Source organism: Phyllostomus hastatus, unplaced genomic scaffold (genome assembly GCF_019186645.2).
Source record: "Phyllostomus hastatus isolate PE091 unplaced genomic scaffold, TTU_PhHast_1.1 phas_contig_41, whole genome shotgun sequence".
NCBI lineage: Eukaryota > Metazoa > Chordata > Mammalia > Chiroptera > Phyllostomidae > Phyllostomus > Phyllostomus hastatus.
The window spans coordinates 11,967,356-11,988,228 of NW_025333876.1; the positions used below are offsets into that span (position 1 = coordinate 11,967,356).

The 20,873-nt window shown below is 52.6% G+C and overlaps 1 protein-coding gene across 2 annotated transcripts; it reads right to left on the reverse strand.

Annotated features, from left to right (window-relative positions):
- Positions 1-9,055: 9,055 nt before the first annotated feature.
- Positions 9,056-19,485, reverse strand: NINJ1 (ninjurin 1). 2 transcript variants are annotated; one of them, XM_045844829.1, is made up of 4 exons: positions 19,271-19,484; positions 11,454-11,679; positions 10,483-10,644; positions 9,056-9,531 (listed from the first exon to the last, which is right to left on the reverse strand). In XM_045844829.1, exons 1-3 carry the CDS (start codon positions 19,343-19,345, stop codon positions 10,490-10,492), a joined length of 456 nt encoding a protein of 151 aa, XP_045700785.1. In that variant the 5' UTR covers positions 19,346-19,484; the 3' UTR covers positions 9,056-9,531; positions 10,483-10,489. The 2 variants fall into 2 exon arrangements, with proteins under 2 accessions (XP_045700785.1, XP_045700786.1); XM_045844830.1 differs by lacking the exon at positions 9,056-9,531 and adding an exon at positions 9,544-9,928 and having other exon boundaries at positions 19,271-19,485.
- Between the last annotated feature and the right edge of the window lie 1,388 nt (positions 19,486-20,873).

Consider the following 20,873-nt stretch of genomic DNA (forward strand, 5'->3'; position numbering starts at 1 on the left):
ACTGCTAATGTTGCCCATAAGAGGCCATGTTCAGTGATTGACCTGAAAACAAAATCAGAAGTGATAACAACTAGGAACATTGAAAGTCAATGATGGGTATTGTTCGCCAGTCAGGCATGTCCCATTCCACCACAGTCACAATCTTTACCAACAAGAAAAAAGTAACAGAAGCTGTTACAGGACTGCTTCACTGAAGGAAACGAGACAAACAGAAGTTCAAGAGCCCATATCAGACATGGAGAAACTTCTAATTACCTGGCTTGAAGACCAGACAGAAGCCTGTCCCTGTCCACACCGTGATGACCACAGCCAAAGGTAAAAGTTACAATGTTGAAAGATAAGGCTGGACCAACTATGATGTTGAATTTACTGCTAGCTCTGGGTAGTTTAAACAATTCAGGAATTGTTCATTACATAATGTGAAAATGATTGGTAGTCAGAGGGTACTGATATGAAGGCAGCTAAAGAATTTTTGGAAACTCTAGAAGCTGATTGTGGAGGAAAATTACTTGCCAGAGAAAACATTCAATATGAATGAAATGTCCATATTCTGTAAATGAATGCCAGAAAGGACTTTCCTTTATAAGAAGGCCAAGTCAATACCAGGTTTTAAGGCTTTTAAGGATGGGTTAATAATCTTGCTTGGAGGCAATGTCACAGGCTACAAACTGAAGCCCCTTGTGACCTGGCACAGTGAGAACTCCAGAGCCTCCAAGCACATCAATAAGCACACACTGCCAGTGTGTTACTACAGGAGCAATAAGAAGTCATGATGACTCAGCTCATCTTCCAAGATGTCCTCCTGTATTGCTATGCCAGTGAAATGGAGAAGTACTGTTAGGAGAATAAGAGTTTGCAAGATTTTGTTTGTTGTTGACAATGGTCCTGGACATCCTTTTTTTGTTGGTGATCTTCATACCAATGATCAAAGTGGTGTTTATCCCTCCAAATACTACCTCTTTAATTGAACTAGTGGATTAAGGAGTTGTAGCAGCTTTTAAAGCATACTACTAGCTCTGGCTATTGCTGCAACTGAGGAAGACACTGATGCAATTCTGGAAAGATTACAGCATCTATGACAACATCAAGAACTTTCCTTGGGGTGATTTCACCAAGGGGTGTATGAGTGTCATCCAGAAGAAGATGCTCAAGAGGTTCATCCATTACTTCAAAGGATTTGCCAAGGATAAGACTGGTGCAGAAATCAACAACATTAACCTGGGTTTTGATGAGGATGACACTGAGGTCCTAGTGGTGGTTCCTGAGGAACTGACTAATAAGGAGTCATTGGAACTGAAACAGGAACACCTAGCTGAAGAAGAGACCAGAGAAAAGGAAACTGCAGGAAAAGAAAAAGGAGAAAACCCTTCAAGAAAATTCACAAAAAAGAGTTTAGAAGAATTCTGGCCCCTTCTCTCTCACTGTGGCTCAGCTGGTTGGAGTGTGTCCTGTAAACTGAAAGGTCACAGTTTTGATTCCTGGTCAGGGTACATGCCTAGGTTGTAGGTTTGGTTCCCGGTCAGGGGGAGTATAAGAGGCAACTGATCAATGTTCCTCTTTCACATCAATGTTTCTCTCTTCCCTCTCTCTTCTTTTCCCTCTCTCTAAAATCAATAAGCATGTCTTCAGGTGAGGATAAAAATAAAATAAGAGTTTAGAAGCTTTTTCAGAACTCAGCATGCTCCTTAAAAAGTTTGAAAATGTGGACCCCAACAATGAAAGGTTTTCATTAATAGAGAGGAATGTCCATAGTATATTACCTGCTTACAAGCAAATCTATGATGAAAAAAAGAAATCAAGTACACTACCATCGACATATTTCTGAAGAGTGATCTCCAGAAGAGCCTCAGCCAAGTCCTTCAGGAGGTGTTCCAGGAGGATTATTATCATAGGTATGACAGCCCCATGTGTCACTGCCCCTGAAGACCTTCCAGTGGGACAAGATATGGAGCGGGAAAACTGTAATATTGATGTTCCTGACCCCTGACCCCTGGTAGGCCTAGGCTAGTGCATGTGTTTATGTCTTAGTTTTTAGCAAAAAAAAAGTTAGAAAAGTAAAGCATGTTAAAAAATTTTTAATAGAAAAAAGCTTATAGAACAAACATGTAAAGAAAAAAAATGGCCCCAGCTGGTGTGGCTCAGTTGGTTGGGCATCATCTCACAAATTGAAAAGTCACTTTTTGAGGTCAGAACACAGGTTCAGTCCCCAGTCAGGGCATGCACTGAAGGCAACCAGTTGATGTTTCCGTCTCACGTCAGTGTTCTCTCCTCCCTTGCTCCCCTCTCTCTAAAATAAAAAGTTAAAATTTTAAAAAAGAAAGAAAAAGTTTGTATAGCTGTACAATGTATTTGTGTTTTTTAAAGATTTTACTTATTTATTTTTAGAGAGAGGGAAAAAGAGGGAGAGAAACTTCAATGTGGTTGCCTTTCATGTGCCCTCTACTGGGGACCTGGCCTGCAACCCAGGCATGTGCTCTGACTGGGAATCCAACCATCACCCTTTGGTTTGCAGGCCAGCACTCAATCCACTGAGCCACCAGCCAGGGAAATGTGTTTGTGTTTTAAGCTAAAAAGAGTCAAAAAGTTTAAAATACTTTTTAAAGTGTATAGAGTAGCCCTGGCCAGTGTGCCTCAGTTGGAGCACCATCCTGTAACTGAAAGGTTGCTTGCAGGTTTGATTCCTGGTCAGGGCACATACCTAGGTTATGGGTGCCATCCCCAGTCCAGGAACATACGGGAGACAACCAATCAATGCTTCTTTCTCGCAATGATGTTTCTCTCTTTCCCTTCCTCTCTAAAAGCAATGAAAAAAGTGTACTCTGGTGAGGATTAAAAAAAAACCCATTTATAAAGTAAGAAGTTATAGTAAGTTAAGTTTAATTTATTATTGAAGAAAAATATTTTTTTAAACAGTATAGCCTAGGTGTATAGTGTTTATAAAGTATACAGTAGTGTACATAGTTTCACTTACCACTCACTCACTGACTCAGAACAACTCCATTCATGGCAAGTGCCCTGTACAGGTATACCGTATTTTTACTGTACCTTTTCTATGTTCACATACACAAGTACTTACCATGTATTACAGTTGTCAACAGTATTCAATACAGTGACATGCTGTTCAGGTATGTAGCCCAGGAGCAATAGGCTATACCATACAGCTGAGGTGTGTAGCAGGTTGTACCATCCAGGTTTGTGTACATGCACTCTGTGATGTTCACACAATGATGAAATCACCTAATGAGGTATTTCTTAGAATGGGTCCCTGTCCTTAAGGGACCCATGATTGTAGTTCCTCATCGTGTCTACCAGTGTTGGGATGCCTTTTCCACCTCCAAAGCGGAGCAGAGGCTTGGAGAGGTTGTCTGGGGTGGGGAGAGAGCTTCCATTATCAAAGGTATGTGGGGAAGAGGTGCATGAGGGGTGTGAGTGAGCGTGTAAGAGTTGTATGAGGGAACTTGTGAGTGCAGGAGTTGGGTGTGTGTAAGGGTGTGTTTGTAAGAGTGGAGAAGGGTGTGCGAAGCAAAGTGTGATGACAGTTGTGAGGGACTGTGTGGGGGAGTGTGTGAGTAGGATGTTGTGGACTCTGAGAGAGGAATCCTGCTAAGAGGGATTCCTGTTGACTAATTGGGCTCAAATTTGAAAAATAAAGCCTAGCAGCCATTTTCACATGGGACCTCTCACACAAACTGCACTTTGTGGAAAAGTCTTTACACTGAACTGCCTGATGCACTGTGTTTCTGCCATCTAAGTGAGCCCTTGTAAAGGCGTTCCTGGAATCCTATTTCAATGAATTGGACTGGAACTTTCTTCATCCAACTGGAGCTGTGCAGCTGTAGTCCCATCAGTTTCTTCACTGACCAAAGAGGCTCCATTCTGACCAATTAGTACAGTGCCTTTGGACCAATCAAACTGCAAGGATTTGAGTCCTCATTTAAATGAAGACAGACCAATCAAGGACCAGTGGTGGGGACTTCTGTCTATATAAGTCAGCTTGCCCTTGGGTTACACTTTCCCTTTCAACTGAAGATTGCTTTTCTCTGGATGGAGTTGGGACACCAAAGATGAAACACCCAAGATATCTCACCAGACCAGAGTTGAGCAGAACAGAGCTGTCCTCCCAAGGGCCGCTTCAACCCAGGGCCTCACAGCCATGCTTGATAATTTAGTTGTTTGCACTCAATAATTAAGTTGCCTTCTACACTGCACCCCAAACTGGGGATTCCTGTTTGTGTTGAATTGATGTCAATGACCATGACCCATCAGTGTGAGGAGTTGGTTAGGCAGGGAGTTGGTGTGTGTGTTGGGAGCAGGGTACTATGAAGGAGGGCATGTATGTTATTGATGACTGTGCCTGTGAGGAAGGGAGTCTGGGTCCCAGTTACTCTTGCCCAGGAAAGATATGGTCACAAGCTGTGTATGACATGAGCTCATGTTTTCAGAGTCTGGAATGCAGCTGCATCTTGCACAATTCAGGGTTCCCCTTGGCAAGAGTGTGGTGTTGACTCTGCAGGCACAGGGTCCAGGCAGGGGGCGCTGACTCTGCTGGAATTGGGGGTGGTATTTATAGTTTCCACAAGTCAGCACTCTGAGGCAGGGCTCAGAGGAAACCCTGCCCAGCCATGTTTCCTTGTATTCCCCACCAAATTTCTGCACAAACCCCAGGCCCTAGGTCAGGCCCTTGCCAGATGAGCCCTGGAACCCACAGTCTCACGGATGAGCATCTGTGAGGGGTTGGACTTGGAGGGGGCTCAGGAGACGAAAATCTAGATGGGCCTGTCCTGCTCCAAGGCCTGCCTGCTGGAGCTTAGGTTAGGTTACCTGTACAGTAGGAGCAAGAAGGGGACCCATTTTAGGGACAGGGGGCACTTCCTCAGCACTGGACAGGTGGCAGTTGGGACAATTGACTTTTATCCCACCTGGAGGCAGACTAAGCCCCTCTCCCAACTGAGAGGACACCAAGAACAGGGCCTTGGGGCTAGGGAGGGGCCCTGCTGCCCTGGGGCAGCTCCTTGTGCCACACAGACCCAGCAGCTTACTTAGTTTACTCCTGAAATAAATCCTTGAGAAGGAAAAACATTAAAACATTTAGCTTCCTGATTTTTAAAAGTAATGCCACGAGGAAAAAGGAATTAAAATCAATTAAAGGCGGTTGGAAGGCACCTGAGGGAGGGAGGAGGAAAACAGGCAGATGAGTGTGGCAGATGTGAAAGCAAATGGTCACCTTCTCAGTCCGTGGGCTTCACCTTGGCTGTCACCTCCTGGGGGTGAGGAGGATTGCCTGACCTGTCCTGTGTTTCCTCCTCCTTCCTCAGCACCTGTCAAGTGTGCCAGGGTCTCAAATGTGGATGGTGAGGATGAAGAGGCAGGTGAGGGAAGCCTGTAGAGGGACCCACACCTAGGGGACACACCCAGAGTTTGAACTGGGCAGGAATAAACTGTGGTGTCTTGGGTTGCATGCAGGGAACCTGAGCCTGAGGAGATACCAGCTCCCCAGGGATGGAGGGGCCCTGCCTGGGTTTTAACTGGTACATAGCTACTTCCTCACTCCTATTCCTATCTGTCCGTCATCTATCTTTTATCTGTCAACCTACCACCTATTATCTCTCCTTTATTTATCCATTAATCTTTTCTCTGTTGATCAAGTATTCAATTAATTACCTATTTCCCTATATCCATCCATTTATCATCTATCTATCATCTATCAATCAATCTATTACCTACCAATCGATTAATTGATCATTTCTTGGTCCATTCATCCATCATCTTTTACAGTAAGAAGGTTAAGCATACAATTTCCCTGCCATGTCTCACCCACCACCCCACTCTAGCTTCACATGACAACTCCCTCCCCCACCTGACCATCCCTGGCTCAGATCCAGGCCCAGGTCACAAGCTTTCAGGGTTTATCCTCCACAAGGTTCCATACTGCCATCAGACATCAGGCATCATTCTTGAGACCTCCCCAAATGCCCCTCTCTATGTATGTCCCTCCATGACAGCCCCCCACCTTGTTTGCATCTTCTTGCTCCTCAAGCCCCTTGCTCACTCTCAGGGTCTCTGATATCCCCCTGGGAGGACAAAGCTGAGTTTCAGGGTGGAGGCACAGGGTGGGAGGGAGTTGGGTGGGAGTAGGGTGTTAGGGCCCAGGAGAAGCCCCTGAGAGTTGTCACACCAGGGAGGCTGGCCCTGCTCTGCCCCACCCTGTGCTGAGGCACACATGAGTGAGTGAGCAAATGCTATAGACACTTATTGAGTACCTACTGCATGCTGGACAGTGTTAAGGACACAGGCCATGGGTGGTGGCATCCGATGGAAGACCCAGGCCAGACCAAGATCCTACATAGAAGCATAGGCATGAATGAGGCCTACCTCCCCCATTTCAGGCAGAACCTCTCTGCCCTTGGGGGGACTGGTGGGCAGGACTTTCCTTTTTGGGGGACAGCCCTGGTCTTAGGCCAGCATGGCAAGGATGGGTGGGCCTCAGATAATGGGGAGGGGACATGGGGGTCAGTGAGGCCAGCTCATAGTACTAAAAGCCAAGTAAACCCCAATGGCTCCCTGTGACAGTGGCCAGTAGGGGAGAAGAGTTGGAGGGTCTATGGGAAAGGACCTAAGGGCTGAGCTCTATCCTCAGAAAGTGGCAGACTATTTTAAGGCCCAACATGAGGACATATGTGCAATGAGGGGTCAAGGTGCCAGAGTGGCAGTTGAGGTTTGAACCTGGGAGCTAGTGGGTGGGGGATGAGGTGTCATCATGTGTGCCTGGTGAAGACACCTTGGGATGGGACTGTTGGGGCTGGGGAACACACCCTGACCTGCCCCCGATGCCCAGAGCACCCATGGAAGCCAGGCTGGTTTGGTGGCCCAGTACTCTGTCCAACCATCTGGGGCTATCTCTTTCTGGCTACTATGTTTGGGCAGACTTCTGGTCATGGCTGAAGGAGGAGCCAAGCCATCTGTTGGCCACATCTGAGATGCTGCCTCATAAGACCGGCACACAGGCTGGTGTTTCTCCCTTGTGACTGCTGGCCAGCCACACCACAGGCTACTTCAGGCCACCCTAGGAACAAGGTTCAGGTGGAGTCCACCTGTGCCAGGCCCTGGGTAGAGCTGGGCCTGGAGGGATGGGCCCAGATACTGTTCTGGACATACTGGGATGGCTAAGAGCAGGGGCAAAGGAGATGCAACAAGGTACACCAGATAGGTTAGGCCAAGGGCCAGGGGCTGGGGCAGCTCATAGCTGGGAGCCTGACTACCTGCTGCTTTCTGTCATAAAGCAAGAGGGGAAGGTAATGTGGGCTCACAGTGACAGCAAGAGAGGTGGTGTGAGTCTGAGAACCTCCTCACCACTCCAGAGCCTGGTCCCATGCACAGCTTATATACCTGCTCCACCAGCCAGAAATGTGTCCACCACTGCCCACTTGCTTCTTCTTGAACCTCATCCCACATGGGCTCACCTTTAAAAATCCTCTTTATGGGGCACTTACTCACCAGAGCAGAGTCATCCTGTGGCACCAACTCTGTAGTCACCAGTACTTCTTCAACCCTCTTTCATCATTTCCTATGCTTATTCCTGGAGTATTTAAAAGCAAAGCCCAGGGCTGAATGTCTCACCCATAAGCACTTATGTTTATCCACAATTTTGTGCCAACCTGATCTTTCAGCTCCACAGACCAGATGGCAGGGTCATCTGAACATCTTAAGGGAACAGGGTGTTAGAGCTACCCCAGGCTCAGATGCATGTGAAGAGAAGCAATGGGGAGAGGAGGAGAGGCAAAGGCCACAGGGGTTCCCAGGTATCCCAGGTTCTTGGAGGGTACCAGATGTGGCCAGAACTGCCACCTCAAGGAGATGAGGGGGTGGGGCAGCAGGGTCATGGTGGAGGGGATAAAGGGCAGAGAGTGAGGGTTCAGGTCCTGGAGGCCTCTGGGGTGAATAGAGGGAGCTGGGGATTCCAGGCAGGTGAGGTGAGGACCCTCAAGATGGGCCAACCCCCCAGATAGCACCTGGCCCTTGGGGTTCTCTGCAGGGTCTCAGCCTACCTGGCACCAGCCCTACTCTCCTTGGCCCAGGAGGCATGACTGAAGGGCAGTGCTGGGCACCACATCGGGGGTGGGTCATGGCTGTGAGTATTGAGGGAAGACAGGCGGCATGTGGGCTGCAGGAAATGGTGAGAGTGCTAGAACTTTTCCTGAGGGGCTAGTCACGGGTCACCAGGCTAAGTGCCCTGAGAACAGTAGGGGTGACATCTGGAGATGCCAATGGAGGGAATTTCCCCAACAGCGCATCCTGCCTGCTATTCTTCCCTTAACTCCTGCAGAGGGTCCAGTCTTGGCTTGACCCCCAAGGTGACATGGGGACTAGCCATGCCCACCTCCAGCCCTGACACAGGCACCCAGAGCCAGTCACCTTAAAAATGCACCACCTGAACCAGATCCAAGGAAGTACCTGGGAGCCTCTGAACCAGAGCAGGGGGCAGGACCTTGGGGTTTTGTTCTGTTCTGCTACAAATGAGCTAGTGGAAAGCCTGGCGACACATGGATGAGTCTGCTGTGTAGACAGCAATGTATCTGTGCTGTTCTTCTGACCTGGTCATCATGTATGGTCAGGGCAGTGAACCCATTTCTGGCAGGGTGAAACTGAAGTTTTTACTTAACAGTAGTGTGCCACTCACTGGAGCCCCAGCTGGGTGGGAGGTAACCCCTGTGGGCAGGCTCCCAATATAGCAAATGATGGCCATGGCGGGACTCCCTGCCAGGCAGTCTCTGGGCTGGGCTACTGGAAGCTCTTGGAACCATTCTTCTGTGACCTGAACTAAAAAAGTAAAAGACACTGGACACCAGAGACTCAAAACCCTGGTCTCAGCCTGAATATCTGACCTGAGACATCAGGCACCAAGGAGCTGCCCAAGCTCACAGTTCTGGAGAAGGCTGGGAAATGACAGCATGTCCCCATGGCTGCTCTGTGCAGGGAGGGAGGGAGGCCAGCACAGGCTGGGGCTCAGGGTACAGTGCAAGGCCAGGCCCAGGGGAGGGACAGTGGTGCTGGAAGCTACACAGAAGAAGCATCTATTTTATTGGTCATTTGTGCTTAGAAAAGTGGGGCTCAGGCCCCAGACCCTACTCAGTTACTACTGGTGGAAGGTATATGCAGGGCCCACAGCCATGGCTGGGGCATGGGTCAGGAAGGGCAGAGGCCATGGGTCTCCCAAGGGTGCATTGGCTGAGGGGGACATCTTCTTGTCCCTCTGAGAAGATCCTGAGACTAAGGCTGGCCCTGGCCGCTCGCTGCCCGTCTTCAGGCCTGCTGTGTGTCTGTGCTGGCTGTGACCCTTCTTGGGGATCTCCAATTCTGCCCTCTGGGCCTTGCTGGACCTTGCTGTCTCTGCTCCAGGAGAAGGAACCACCAAGCACAGAGCAGGCCTCACACTGGCCCAAGTGTCCTCTAGTCCAGTCCTGGCTTTGGTGGTTTCAGGGACCGCCACATGTAAGCAGGTGGGCCTCAAGGGTGAGGCAGCTTTCCAGGCCGCTGCAAAGGAGAGGAGAGGTGTGAGGGCAGCCCAGGCTAGTGGGGCCCTGGTGCCATCCTGGTGACTCCGCCTCAGTGCTGTGTTCTGTGACCAGTCCATAAAGTGTCAGGACCACTCTGACTCCAAAAGTTTCCAATTCTGATCTAGGCAAGTCTCAGTTTTCCTTCCTGGGTCACTGTGAGGATTTAGTGACTCAGCCCCAGCACACTCTTCTGGGTGACCCCAGGGAGCAGGGACTGGCAGGGGAATCATGCCAAAGGACTGATGCTTGGGAAGAGTCAGGGTGTGTTTGGGGCATACATTGAGCAATTAATGGTCTGATTGCCATGCCATGAATGAGGGGGCAAGTGGTATCCAGATGGTTCAGTGGGGTTGCCATCCTGCCATAGGACATCCCTGGGGGATAAATAGTTGTCTGTTAGTGGTATCTACCCATTCTCTGGGGTAGGCCTGTGGCATGACCACTGGGCCACAGGTCACATGGATCTGTGGTGTGCAGCCCTGGCCAGGTTCCAAATGCAAGACACTGGTACCTCAAGGCCTGGTTGATGATATCAAGCTCAAGAGAGTGTTGAATTCTGCTGACCTTCTGTATCAGCCTTTGAGACACTCAGGGTGCCTGTGTCTGAGCCTACTGGCTCCACACAATAGGGGCTGCTTTGTTGAGCATGTTATAAGGGTCACTTGACCTCCCTTGGCTCCTGCTCCCCAGTGAGGTGACTTTTGCAGGTACTCAGCCCTTGTGAACAAGGGTGAGGGCTGAGTGTGGTGTGGGAATGTGCAGCCAGGATGCCTACCCCACGAAGCCCAAGCAGGAGCAGACACAAGGTCAAGGGGGCTCTGTATGAGAGGCCCCAAGCCTCCAGCCCTGCTCATGGGTCAGTGGCCAGCAGGGTTTGGGGGCAGGCTTGTGGTGGTGTGGAGTGCCCAGGCTGGCCCTTAAAACTCACCTGAGCCCTACTGCCGGGGTGCCACGTCCAATACAGGCTTCTGGACACCAAAGGCAGTAATGAAGATATTGACCACAACAATGATGAAAACCAGGCCGGTGGCCAGGTTGTTGAGGAAGTCCAGCTTGGCGTGCTTGGCTGGGTTGTTGAGGTCGTACCTGACTGTGGGAGAGAAGGTATGGACACTGCCCAGGCTGCCTACACTGGGTCCAGCACTGGGTCTGATAATGCTGCAGGGCCCACTCTGTCCATCAGGGAGACATGCCTGCTCTAATGCCCTACTGACAGTGGGCATGGCCTGTGGCATTGGTTGGATGGGAGCTCAGAGGGGCTTGGCATCTGTGGACACAGAGTAGGAGGCACCAACCAAGGGCCCAGGTTTGGATTTCAAGGCACAATGTGCTGAGCACACAGAGACAAGCACGTTTAATCAGTGTCTTGTATGTGGTGACCTAGCAATCCTCACATTTACCCAAGGCCCTGTCTTTAGGTCCACTTTATAGGCAGGGAAACCAAGGTCAATAGGTAAAGTGACCTAGGTTGAGGTTGCACAGCCAGGAGGAGGTCAAGGCAACCCTGGAGACCTTGCTGCTCCTAGCCCTGACCTTCAACTGGGGGGACAGGGATCCTGGGAGCACCATCTAGTATCTGTAGACCATTGTAAGAATTAGACACACAGGTGGTAGGCACTCAATACATGTCAACTCTCAGTGTGTTTATGATATTTTTCTGCATTCTCAGCTTGGGGGGTTAGAAGGACAGAGCCATGGAGGGCTTTCTGGGGGCTACATCCTGGACTTCATGGCCAAGTGAAGAATCCCACCCCACCTTGTGCAGTTCTATGAGGGCTCCATGCTCAGAGGGTGTCAGGTGGTAAGCACCCTATCCCAGGAGGTATGCAAACAGAACCAGCCAGGCATGGGGCAGAGCTGCAGGGCCCTCTCAGCACCAGCACCTGTCTAGGCACATACCCAGGAAGATGAGCAGCACGCCCACGCAGATTTGTAGCACAAGGGAGATGGAGATGAGTACCACCAGAGGGACAAAGAAGGCGAAGCTGGGGCCCTGGTCGATGACAGCTTTCAACTGAGAGGCATTGGCCATCAGCAGCGCGATGTCCAGCATGCTTTCTGCTGCACTCTTCTTGTTGGCATAATGGTTCACGTTGATAGGCTGGCTCCTGCCCCAGCGGGGTGGCTGTGGGGAGGGGGCAGTCAGCTGGTTGGCCACAGGGGGCAAGCAGGTGCTGCAGGCCTGAGCACATCCCAGGTCCCCACCCAGATCTCCCGGAATGGGCAGGAAAGTGGAGGCTGATGGCCTGCAGGTGTGGGCCCAGGTGAGGCTTGAGAGGGAAGTGCTTATTAACAGAACAAGAGGCCCAGAGAAGGCTGTGCAGCCCCTGCAAGACCCTCCCTAGAAATCAAGTCCTGGGAGAGAAAGGAAACATAAATACAACCTAAGCACACACTCTGATTTCGGACTGGAAAGTGCCACCAGTGACTGCCTGCCACAGTGTGGTTTGGCAACTTTCTCTGGATACCCCTGCCCTTGATGCCCTGTGTACCATCTCCTCCAGGTCTGGGTAGGTGGTTGATGCCAGGGCAAAAGTGACTTTTGGGGTGGGAATCCCTGCACATTCGCCCCACTGTGAAACAAGTGTTCTCTGCCCAAATCACCTCCCAGGTGAGCAGGGCACACAGCAGAAACTCAATAGATTCCTTGGCATTCTATGCTGCAGTTGAACTTAGATCTTCCTTAATTTTTATTTTAAAAATTGTAAACCACTTTATTGAGATGTGGTTGACAGAAAAGCTATACATACTTAATGTGGACAACTTGAAGAATTTGGAGGAAATTGTACATGTGCGATGCATCCAGGCCCTCTACATGTCAGTTCCTGCCCCCTTTATTTACTCAGATTTGTGATAAGACCCCTTCACTGAGACCACCCTTACAGTGCAGCACTGATGAGAGACACATGCCAAAAGAGGAGCTCCTGCACAAGTTTTGCCCTCATGTGTAAGGCCATAAAACAATATGAATCCTGACCCCTCCTCCCACACTTCTGCCTGGGAACACCCCTGCCTCAGGGAAGGTTTCCTGTCACTTCCAAGTACCTTCCTAGTCAGCCCATCTCAAAGTGAACTCGAACTGCCCCAGACTGAGACCCTCCCCACCCTCCCAGGGCAAATTCATGCCCCTGGGTCTGGCTCTTTGTCCACAGGAGCCCCAGAGATGTCAGGCTGGAACAGTGGCCTCCTGGGGGTCAGCAGGTGGCCTCCTGAGGCCACCAAGGTGATCCTGTTTCTATACTCATAAAAGATGGGGACTGGGAGGTGGATGTTAGGAGGGGCCACATGGTGCTCAGTCCACGTTCACTTTCTGCAGCTGGAAATTTCACCCTGGAAAATATAGTCTTACAGAAGGGTGGGCCTCAGTTTTACAGTGTGTCTAAGTTTAAATTTAATCTAGAATAACATGCCTGGGGGGAAGGGAAGATAGGCACACAGAACTCAGGTGGTTCTGCTACCTGCTCCACTTTCTCTCATGTGAGTGGCTCTGAAGTACCAAATCCACTTGGTTTAAAATTTTAGACCCAAAGGCGGGCAGAGAAGGCTGCCTCTGTAGACCCAGGCCCTGGCCCAGCTCTCTCAGATGTTCCACACACAGCTAAACACCAATGGATCTCCCTTTGTCTCCCCATGCCAGGTTTCCATCTGCACTCACAGCTAGGGGGGCTGTTCCCCAGGCCTCTGCACCTCCAGGATTGCTCTCCCTACTAGAGTCTGGGCACAGTTTGCCAATGCCCATGGGCCTGTGCCCTCCCATAGCATGAGGCTGTCCTCTAGCTCCATACCCACCCATGTGTATGCTCCCCTGGCAGTGGGCGGCTGGGAGGTACTGGCCTGAATTAGGTGTGTGCTCCCATGTTTCATAAGCCAAAAGTGCCAAGGTACCTTCACTTGAAGCCACCCCAGTGCTTATTCCAGTCTCCAACCCCAGAGAAAAAGCCAGGTGCAGACTTTACAAAGGGCTCCTGCTTTCTGTTCTGTGGGCCATAGATATGCATACACGAGTTTATATATATACATTCACACATGTACACATACATAAACACATGCCCACATACATCATGTGCACAAGCAACATGTATATGCATGAATAAACATGTATACACACAAACATTTAAGCCTGTACACACATATAACAGACATATACATATGTGGACATACAAGTACTGGCATACACATCTAAATATTCATATATATATCATAGACACAGGTACACATGCATAAATAAACACACACATATATGTTCATGCCCAGGATAACTCTGGTGGCTTCTGGGCAGGAGGAAGAATTCCTTTTTATTCTGAGCTCTCTTGAACCATTTAAATATTTTATAACTATGTGGCCACATACACATTCAAATAGAGAATGACACTGTCAGTGGCAGTGTCTTCAACATGGGGAGTCTGTGCCATGCTGTCTTCTATCCTGAGAGAGGACACAGCCTACCATCTTCATCTTTCAGCTGGGTACCCTCCTCCAGGGAGACTCCCTAACCTCATACTCATTTACTGGGGGTAAACTGAAGCCCCTTGTCCAAAACCAGTAGCAAGTGATGGCTGCACTACGATTTGAACTCAGTCCCTGGGGCTCAGAATCCCTGGTGGCTAACACCATGGTCTCCTCAGGCCCCATAGAGGGGCTGGGGTTAGGGGTCACCCTGCGGGGGCTGACCACTCTTAAGTTCCCCTTGCCCAGGTTCCAGCTGCATGACATCAGGACAGCCAGCCCCCTCAAGGCCTCAGTCATCCATGTTTGCAAGGGGGTCATGGAGCACGTGCCCAAGGGGGTTGTGGGGTACTAACTGCTGCCTCAGAACCCCAGCCTACACACCCCTCTCAGTGCAGGGCACTTCCTGCCCACTTGGTCATCTGGTTCCTGTTCAACCTGCACAGTGATAAGGGCAGCACAGGCCATGGTCAGAGAGGCCCAGTCAAGGACTGGCTCATGACAGCCTGGCTGTATGGCTTTGAGAATGTGCACCCTGCCTTGCTGGCCTTGGTCTCTTCATCTGTACTTCCTGGGCTGCACTCTGTGAGGCTCAACTACCTACTGAGTTCTCTGCTAACCCTGAGAGGAAGTGTGATTTTTCCCTTTCTTCCCTTCTACAGAGTGGGAGACTGAGGCTCAGAGTCCTGCCAGGGCCACTGTGAGGGAGGGGCAGATCAGAATTCAAACCTGGCCCATCTGCCCCAAAGCCTAGGGCTGCCTAGTATGAGGCACAGCCTCACATCCACCTTGGGGAGGGGCTCTGGGCTGTTGGGGTTGGTGCGGGGAGCTCTGGGCCCTCCAAGTGACACTGCACAGGTGAATCCCAAGGAGGCTGCTGTCTTGCAAACCACATCCTGCAGGTCTGGAGCTCAGTGGCCTGGCTACCCAGCTGCCAGAAGCCACTCTGGGAACCTCCTACTAAGATTTCTGCCATGACCTTGGCAGTACAGGGAGCAAACACCCTGGTTAATGTGTTTCTTGGGCCAACAAAACTTCCCAAAATGTCAACTATGGTCCCAGGAGCTGGGCTACTGGATTTCCCCCGTAAAAAGTCTTGGAGACAGGGAGCTGACTCCATGCAGAGCTGCCCACCTTCTGTGGACAAAGGGTTTTATGGGTGCTCTTTGCAGGCAGTTTGCAGGGACCCAGGCCATTTGGCCCAAAAACATACTGCTGGGCATCCTCAGGTTGAGGGGAGGGGAATTAGGACTAGTTTTGAACACAGATCTGAGGCACCCTGGGCACCCAGTTCTGGTCACAGTTAAAGTATGCTCTGGTCCAACCCAGGCTCAAATGGGAAGAGATGGGGGCTGCCTGGGGCCCCAGCTGGCCCCAGACTGTGTGACCCAACCTGAACCTCCTGCCCCCACACCCTCGGCTCCTCTGGGAGGCCAGGCCAGGGCCAAGGCCCACTGAGGTCCTATAGACCTCAGGGGTTTGCTTACTGACTCCTACCAATCCTGCCTGACCTCCACTGTGTCATGGACCCCAAATCCTGTGTACAGTATGGAACACGGAGACTGTATGGGAATTCCCATCTGTCCTCCCAGAGTCCATTTCCATGTTTGCTGACAGAGAGACCAAGGGCCCCAACAAATCTATGAGGTTCATCAGCTGGCTTGCTAGGAGCTAGGTGGGGCTGCTACTGGCACCTCCCTCTATCATTCCAGCATCTCACCACACAATAGGCCTGAGGGTGATTGCCCTGTGCCTCAGTTTCCTCACATCTGTAAACTGAGCTGACAGGAAACTGAGGGAGGGGCTCAAGAGACCTGGGGGCTGGTCAGAGCACAGCTGGCTGCGACAGGGCCAGACAGTCCTCCTTGCCACCCAACCCTCATAGCTTTGAAAGACTGTCTTCCAAATGAACTACACCAGTTAATTAAATAACTCCATAAAACAAACCTATAACAAAGAAGAAAAAGAACAAGCCTGGGGAATAGGGCTGTGTGAGCCAAATGGCACTGGGGGGCCCTAGGTGTCCAGTTCCAGCTGCTGGCACCTTGAAGCCCCTCTTGCATAGGGAACCTCCACCTTGGGCTCAGTTACCACCAGGTAACTGAGGAGGAGGCTCTGGTGTCCTTCCTCCAAGGTGGGAACTGAGAACAAACTGGCTCTGGCAGGGACTGAGTGTCCCTTGTCTGACCCACCAGGGCTGGAGCTGCCATTGTGCCCACTTCACAGGCTGTGTGAAGGCACCCGCCTGGGGCCACACAGGCCCACACCCAGGGAACTGTCCCCATTTGGCCAGCCAAGAAGTCTCCTGCTCCTTGCAGGAAGTTTGGTGGGGGGTGGGGATGGGGGGTATTTCCTGTGGCAACTAGGCTATGGGCTGGGCACACTCACTTCCTGTGGGCTCAGCACTGACAGTCAGTGACCCTGTGGCCACATAAAAATCACCTTTTAGAACTTGGCCAGGACCCTGTCAGCCTGGGGATCTGCTGGAAAAGCAGAAATGAGAAGAGCAAAGTTCCCCCAACAGCTCAGGCTGTGCATGGCCCAGATGTGGCCTCTGGAGCCTTGTTCCTACACGGTCCCACCACCTCCCTGCTTGTGTCCTCAGCTGGCCACAATCCCAGCATCTGCTGCAGGGTCCAACAGAGCTACTCCCAAACCAAGCCACCTGGGGCATGACACAGCCATAAGCCACTTTCACAATAAAATTAACACCATTCCCCTGCCAGCAGCAACAGTGAGTTGACTTAATAAAGACGCCAACTCACTCCCAGGGCGGACCCTGGGCAGATGGGCCTACATAGGGGCCATGGGAGCTTCGGAACATAGAGAATGACATCTGTGGATCTCCCCACTGCCTAGTCCCAGAGGGGCTTGTCTGACCATAGGTTAGTCATGTGATTGCTCTGTATGCCAGGCCACCTGGGGAGGTGAGCCAGAACCTCCCCACTTCACAGAAGAGAAAACTGAGGCTGGATTGGGTCTGCACTTGCCCATAGTTGCACGGTAAGGCAAGGACTTCCACTTCGTCTTCCCATGGTCAGGGGCACACTGGGGACACAGCTTACCCAACCCACCATCCAGGATCCCCTGAAGACACCCTGGTTGATCCTCCTAGCAAACCTTTCTTCCCACCCCCACCCCTGCAAGCCAGGTGCCTGAGGCTCAGATTCTGGCAGGGCCACATGGAGAGAAGACCTAAGAATAGCCAGGAGAGATGTAGGGTAGGGCCATACACATCCAGGGATCTCCCTGATGAAGGCACTGCCAGGCATCATGTGGCAGGTGGGGATGTTAATGACACAGTGTGACTGGCTAGTTGTGTCACTTCACACATAGCTCCCATAGTCCTCTTAATGATTTCTGAGGGATGCACTGCTACCACCCCATTTCATGGATGAGAAACTGAGGCACAGTGTGATGTGCCTTGAACACAGGCAGGTCCTAGAGGTGGGAAGGGAAGGGAAGAGGCTGGGGCACAGTGATGGGGGTGGGGGGCCTGCTAAGCTGAGTGGCCTTGAGGCTGGCCATCCCTACAGGAGCCTCCCTGCCTGTGACTAAAGACTGCGGGACAAATGTGTTTACTCTCACACAGCCTCCCAGCCTGGCCTGAACTCCTATCACACTCTTATCACACCTCCTTTCTATCCCCAATGTGCTGGGTGGCCCAGCCTCTGGGCCTTTCTCTCTTAGCTCCCTCTGTCTGAGATGCCCTTCCCCATGTGGTGGAAGGTCATGCCTGCACCCCACTCCAGTCCTCCAAGGCCCAGTGCTGATGTTACATTCCCACTACTGTCACGCCCAGCCCCTGGGAGTTCACAACTTTGGCAGAGGCTTCTCTGTCTGCTCTGCTTGCAGGTTGCAATGTCTCTTCCTCCCAGCCCCCCATCCCATCCCAGAGCCAATGCAGTGCTCCCTGGAGGTGAGCAGAGCAGGTTTAGAGTGAAGGGTGTAGCCAAACCTGGGAGGTTAACAGGATCCCTCCTTTTCAAACCTACTTCCAACTAACCTGCCCTGTTTGTTACCTGACCTGCTCCCCCCACTCCCTGAAGTCAGGCAGTGGTCATTTGTTCTTCCTTTTCAGACCATGGACAGAAGGCCCAGTGAGGGGAAGCAGCTTCTCCAAGCACACTCAGCCCTCTGCTCCAGTGTTCACATGTCAGTTCAGGGCCACATGTGGGCTCCTCTCAGTCCTCAGTTTACTCTTCTTTAACCCAGAACAAACATCCTGGGCCATCCCAGGGCTGTCAGGCTTTACTAAAGAGCCAGCAAGGTGGCTGGGGCCCTGGAATGATTTACTATGAAGAATGGAGACGATTATTGTATGGGTCCAGGGGTTCACGGGAGGGTTATTCAAGCCATCTGGGACCTTGCTTGCCCCACATCAGACTCCCCCTGCCCCCAACCGCAACATAGCCTGTCTAGTTACTCACACTTGGGCATTGTCATCTCTGCCCCAGTCAGGTTCACACTGAAGAGACACCACTGGCCCTGCCCCCATCCCCAGGGGGTCAGAAACTGAAAGAATGTCCAAAGTCAACCAACCAGAGGGCTGTGTCCAGGACTGCTTCACAAGCAGGGACTGGGCAAGTGCTAGGCCTCTGAAGTGGCAGACCACTGCTCAGGTCCCGCCCAGCAGCGGGATGGGACCCTGTGGCGGGAAGGCACTGGCTCTAATGCGGGGGCAGGGCCACTGCCAGTGTTTGCCTGGTGCCCACCGTACTCTTTGATCGACAGGGCAGACGATAACAGGTTGCAGGGGGCTGCGGAAGGGGAAAGGGGTGGGGCCACAGTGGCCCCAAGTTCCCTATCAAGGCACGCACCAGACTGAGGTCGCCGTGGACACCCTGGGTGACGTAACTGTCTGCCCGCTGCTGGCCTAGGGCCCGGAGGCTAGGGTACTCCCTGCCCACCCAGTGGGAGGAGATAGGGCGACTGGAAGTTACAGGTGGTGCGGGGGCGGGGAAGACCGGGTGTTAGGGAGGTGTGAGCACCACCTGGCTCGGCCTAGCTGCCAGGCCACCAACGCCCCTACCCCGCGTTCCAGCTCACTAGCCCGAGTGGTTGGAGCCGGGGCCACCATTCGGGCCCCTGAGGGTGCCGGTGAGGCGCAGGACGCACCGGGCGCGGCGACCCCCACCAACACACAGCGCGTAAGCAGCGCGCAGCTGGCCATAGCCCATTCGTGCCCGGGAGCCTCGGGCGCGAAGCCCATAGAGGTAGAGGGTGGGCATCCGCCACGATCGCATAGCGGTGAGGGCACAGGGGCTTACCGAGGCGTCCGGGGATCGGGGCGATTCTGGGCGCAGGTCGCCGTTGAGCTCGTACTCCTCGGGGACCGAGTCCATGGTGCGGCCTCCGGGACCGCCTCGCTCCAAGACACAACGCTACCCGTTCCTCCGCGCGGGTACCCGGGTACGCGCCCGTCCCGGGACCGCGCCCGCCCAGGTCCTCCCCGGGACCGCCCCGGACTGCCCCGGACCGCCTTAGTCCGTCCCAGCTCCCCAGACCCAGCGCTGTAGTCCTAGGCTCCTCCCCCAGCCCCGAGTGCCCAGGCCCTGGAGGCCCCAGTTCGGATACGCCGACTCCATTCCCACTTAGTGAGAACTCCAGTCTGCGTCCTGGCTCCTCAGGCTTTGGCTTCAGGTGGTCGCGGGGGAGGCACGTCCTCCACCACGTTCCCCATCACGGACACTTTTGAGCCATGAAATGAGGCCAATATCCTGGCCACTTTGCAAACTGCCAGGAGCCCCATGAAGGAAAGCGTGCTGGTGACACTGCCGCTGCAAACCTTGGGGGTCCGCCAGACACACCTTGCGTCAAAGAGCCCGTCTTTGCTCCGTGACTCAGCCTCCAGCCTCCAAGCCCTGACCTTCCTATCCAGGAAACTGGGCACGAAGGCTTCCCGCACGCTCGCCTCCGCCCAATGGAACAGCCTCGGTGTCCCCACGCGGGAGGCAGTACCCCTTTGCTGGAGTGGCACTCTCTGCCTGTCCTTGGAGTGGGGGCAGCCAGAACCATTGGCTCTTCCAGCCCTAGCTCATCTTTCCCAGAGGTTGGGCCTCCAAGGCGTGAGGGGCGGGAGGGGCCCGCGCATTTTCTCCTAGGGCTGGTACTCCTCTCCCAGGAGGTCCAAGGTGGGGGGCACTGTGTCCTGTCCTGACCCTGACTGGGCCAGGAACAGCTGCTTTTGACCCTTCCAGAATGAAGCCCTGGACTTCTGTCTTCTCCCACCCTATCTGCCGTTGTCTGTACTAAAGCCCGCCCCCGCCTCCCCACCGCCTCCGGCACCGTGTGCCTTGAGCAGATCCGCCCAGCCGCCCTGGGGAGGTGTTATGGTTCCTCTCCGGCCTGCTGGACTCTGACTCTGAACCACTGCCAGTAGCTGTGTGGCCTCAGGCAGGTGGCTGGACCTCTCTGTGGATCAGTTTCCCCATCTGTGAGAGGGGAATGTGGTACTCTTAGCACAAGGCCATAAACTGCAGCCGTGCCAAATCAGCAAGTTAGATCCTCTGAGCCCCAGCCCAACTGCTATTGGGGGCGCATTCATTCACCCTCTTATCATGGAATGCCTGCTATACCCAGGCCCTGTTCTAGCCTGGTGATGCAACAAGGAAGTTGGAACTGTGCTTGTGGGGCAGAGGAGCGGTGGTGTGAGGTAGCACTGCTGGGTCCACGTGCATCAATTCGCTTTCCCTGGGAAGCAGGTGATCCCTACTCACTTGACAGGGGAGGAAACCAAGGCACAGCTGGGGATAGGCCCAGGAGGCCAAGCTCAGAATTCCTAGGCAGGTTGTGTGGCTAAATAGTGGGCACTTCCCCCTGTGGTCTGCCTGGTCCACAGGCAGGCACCTGTGGGTGCTGGAACCCAGTGCT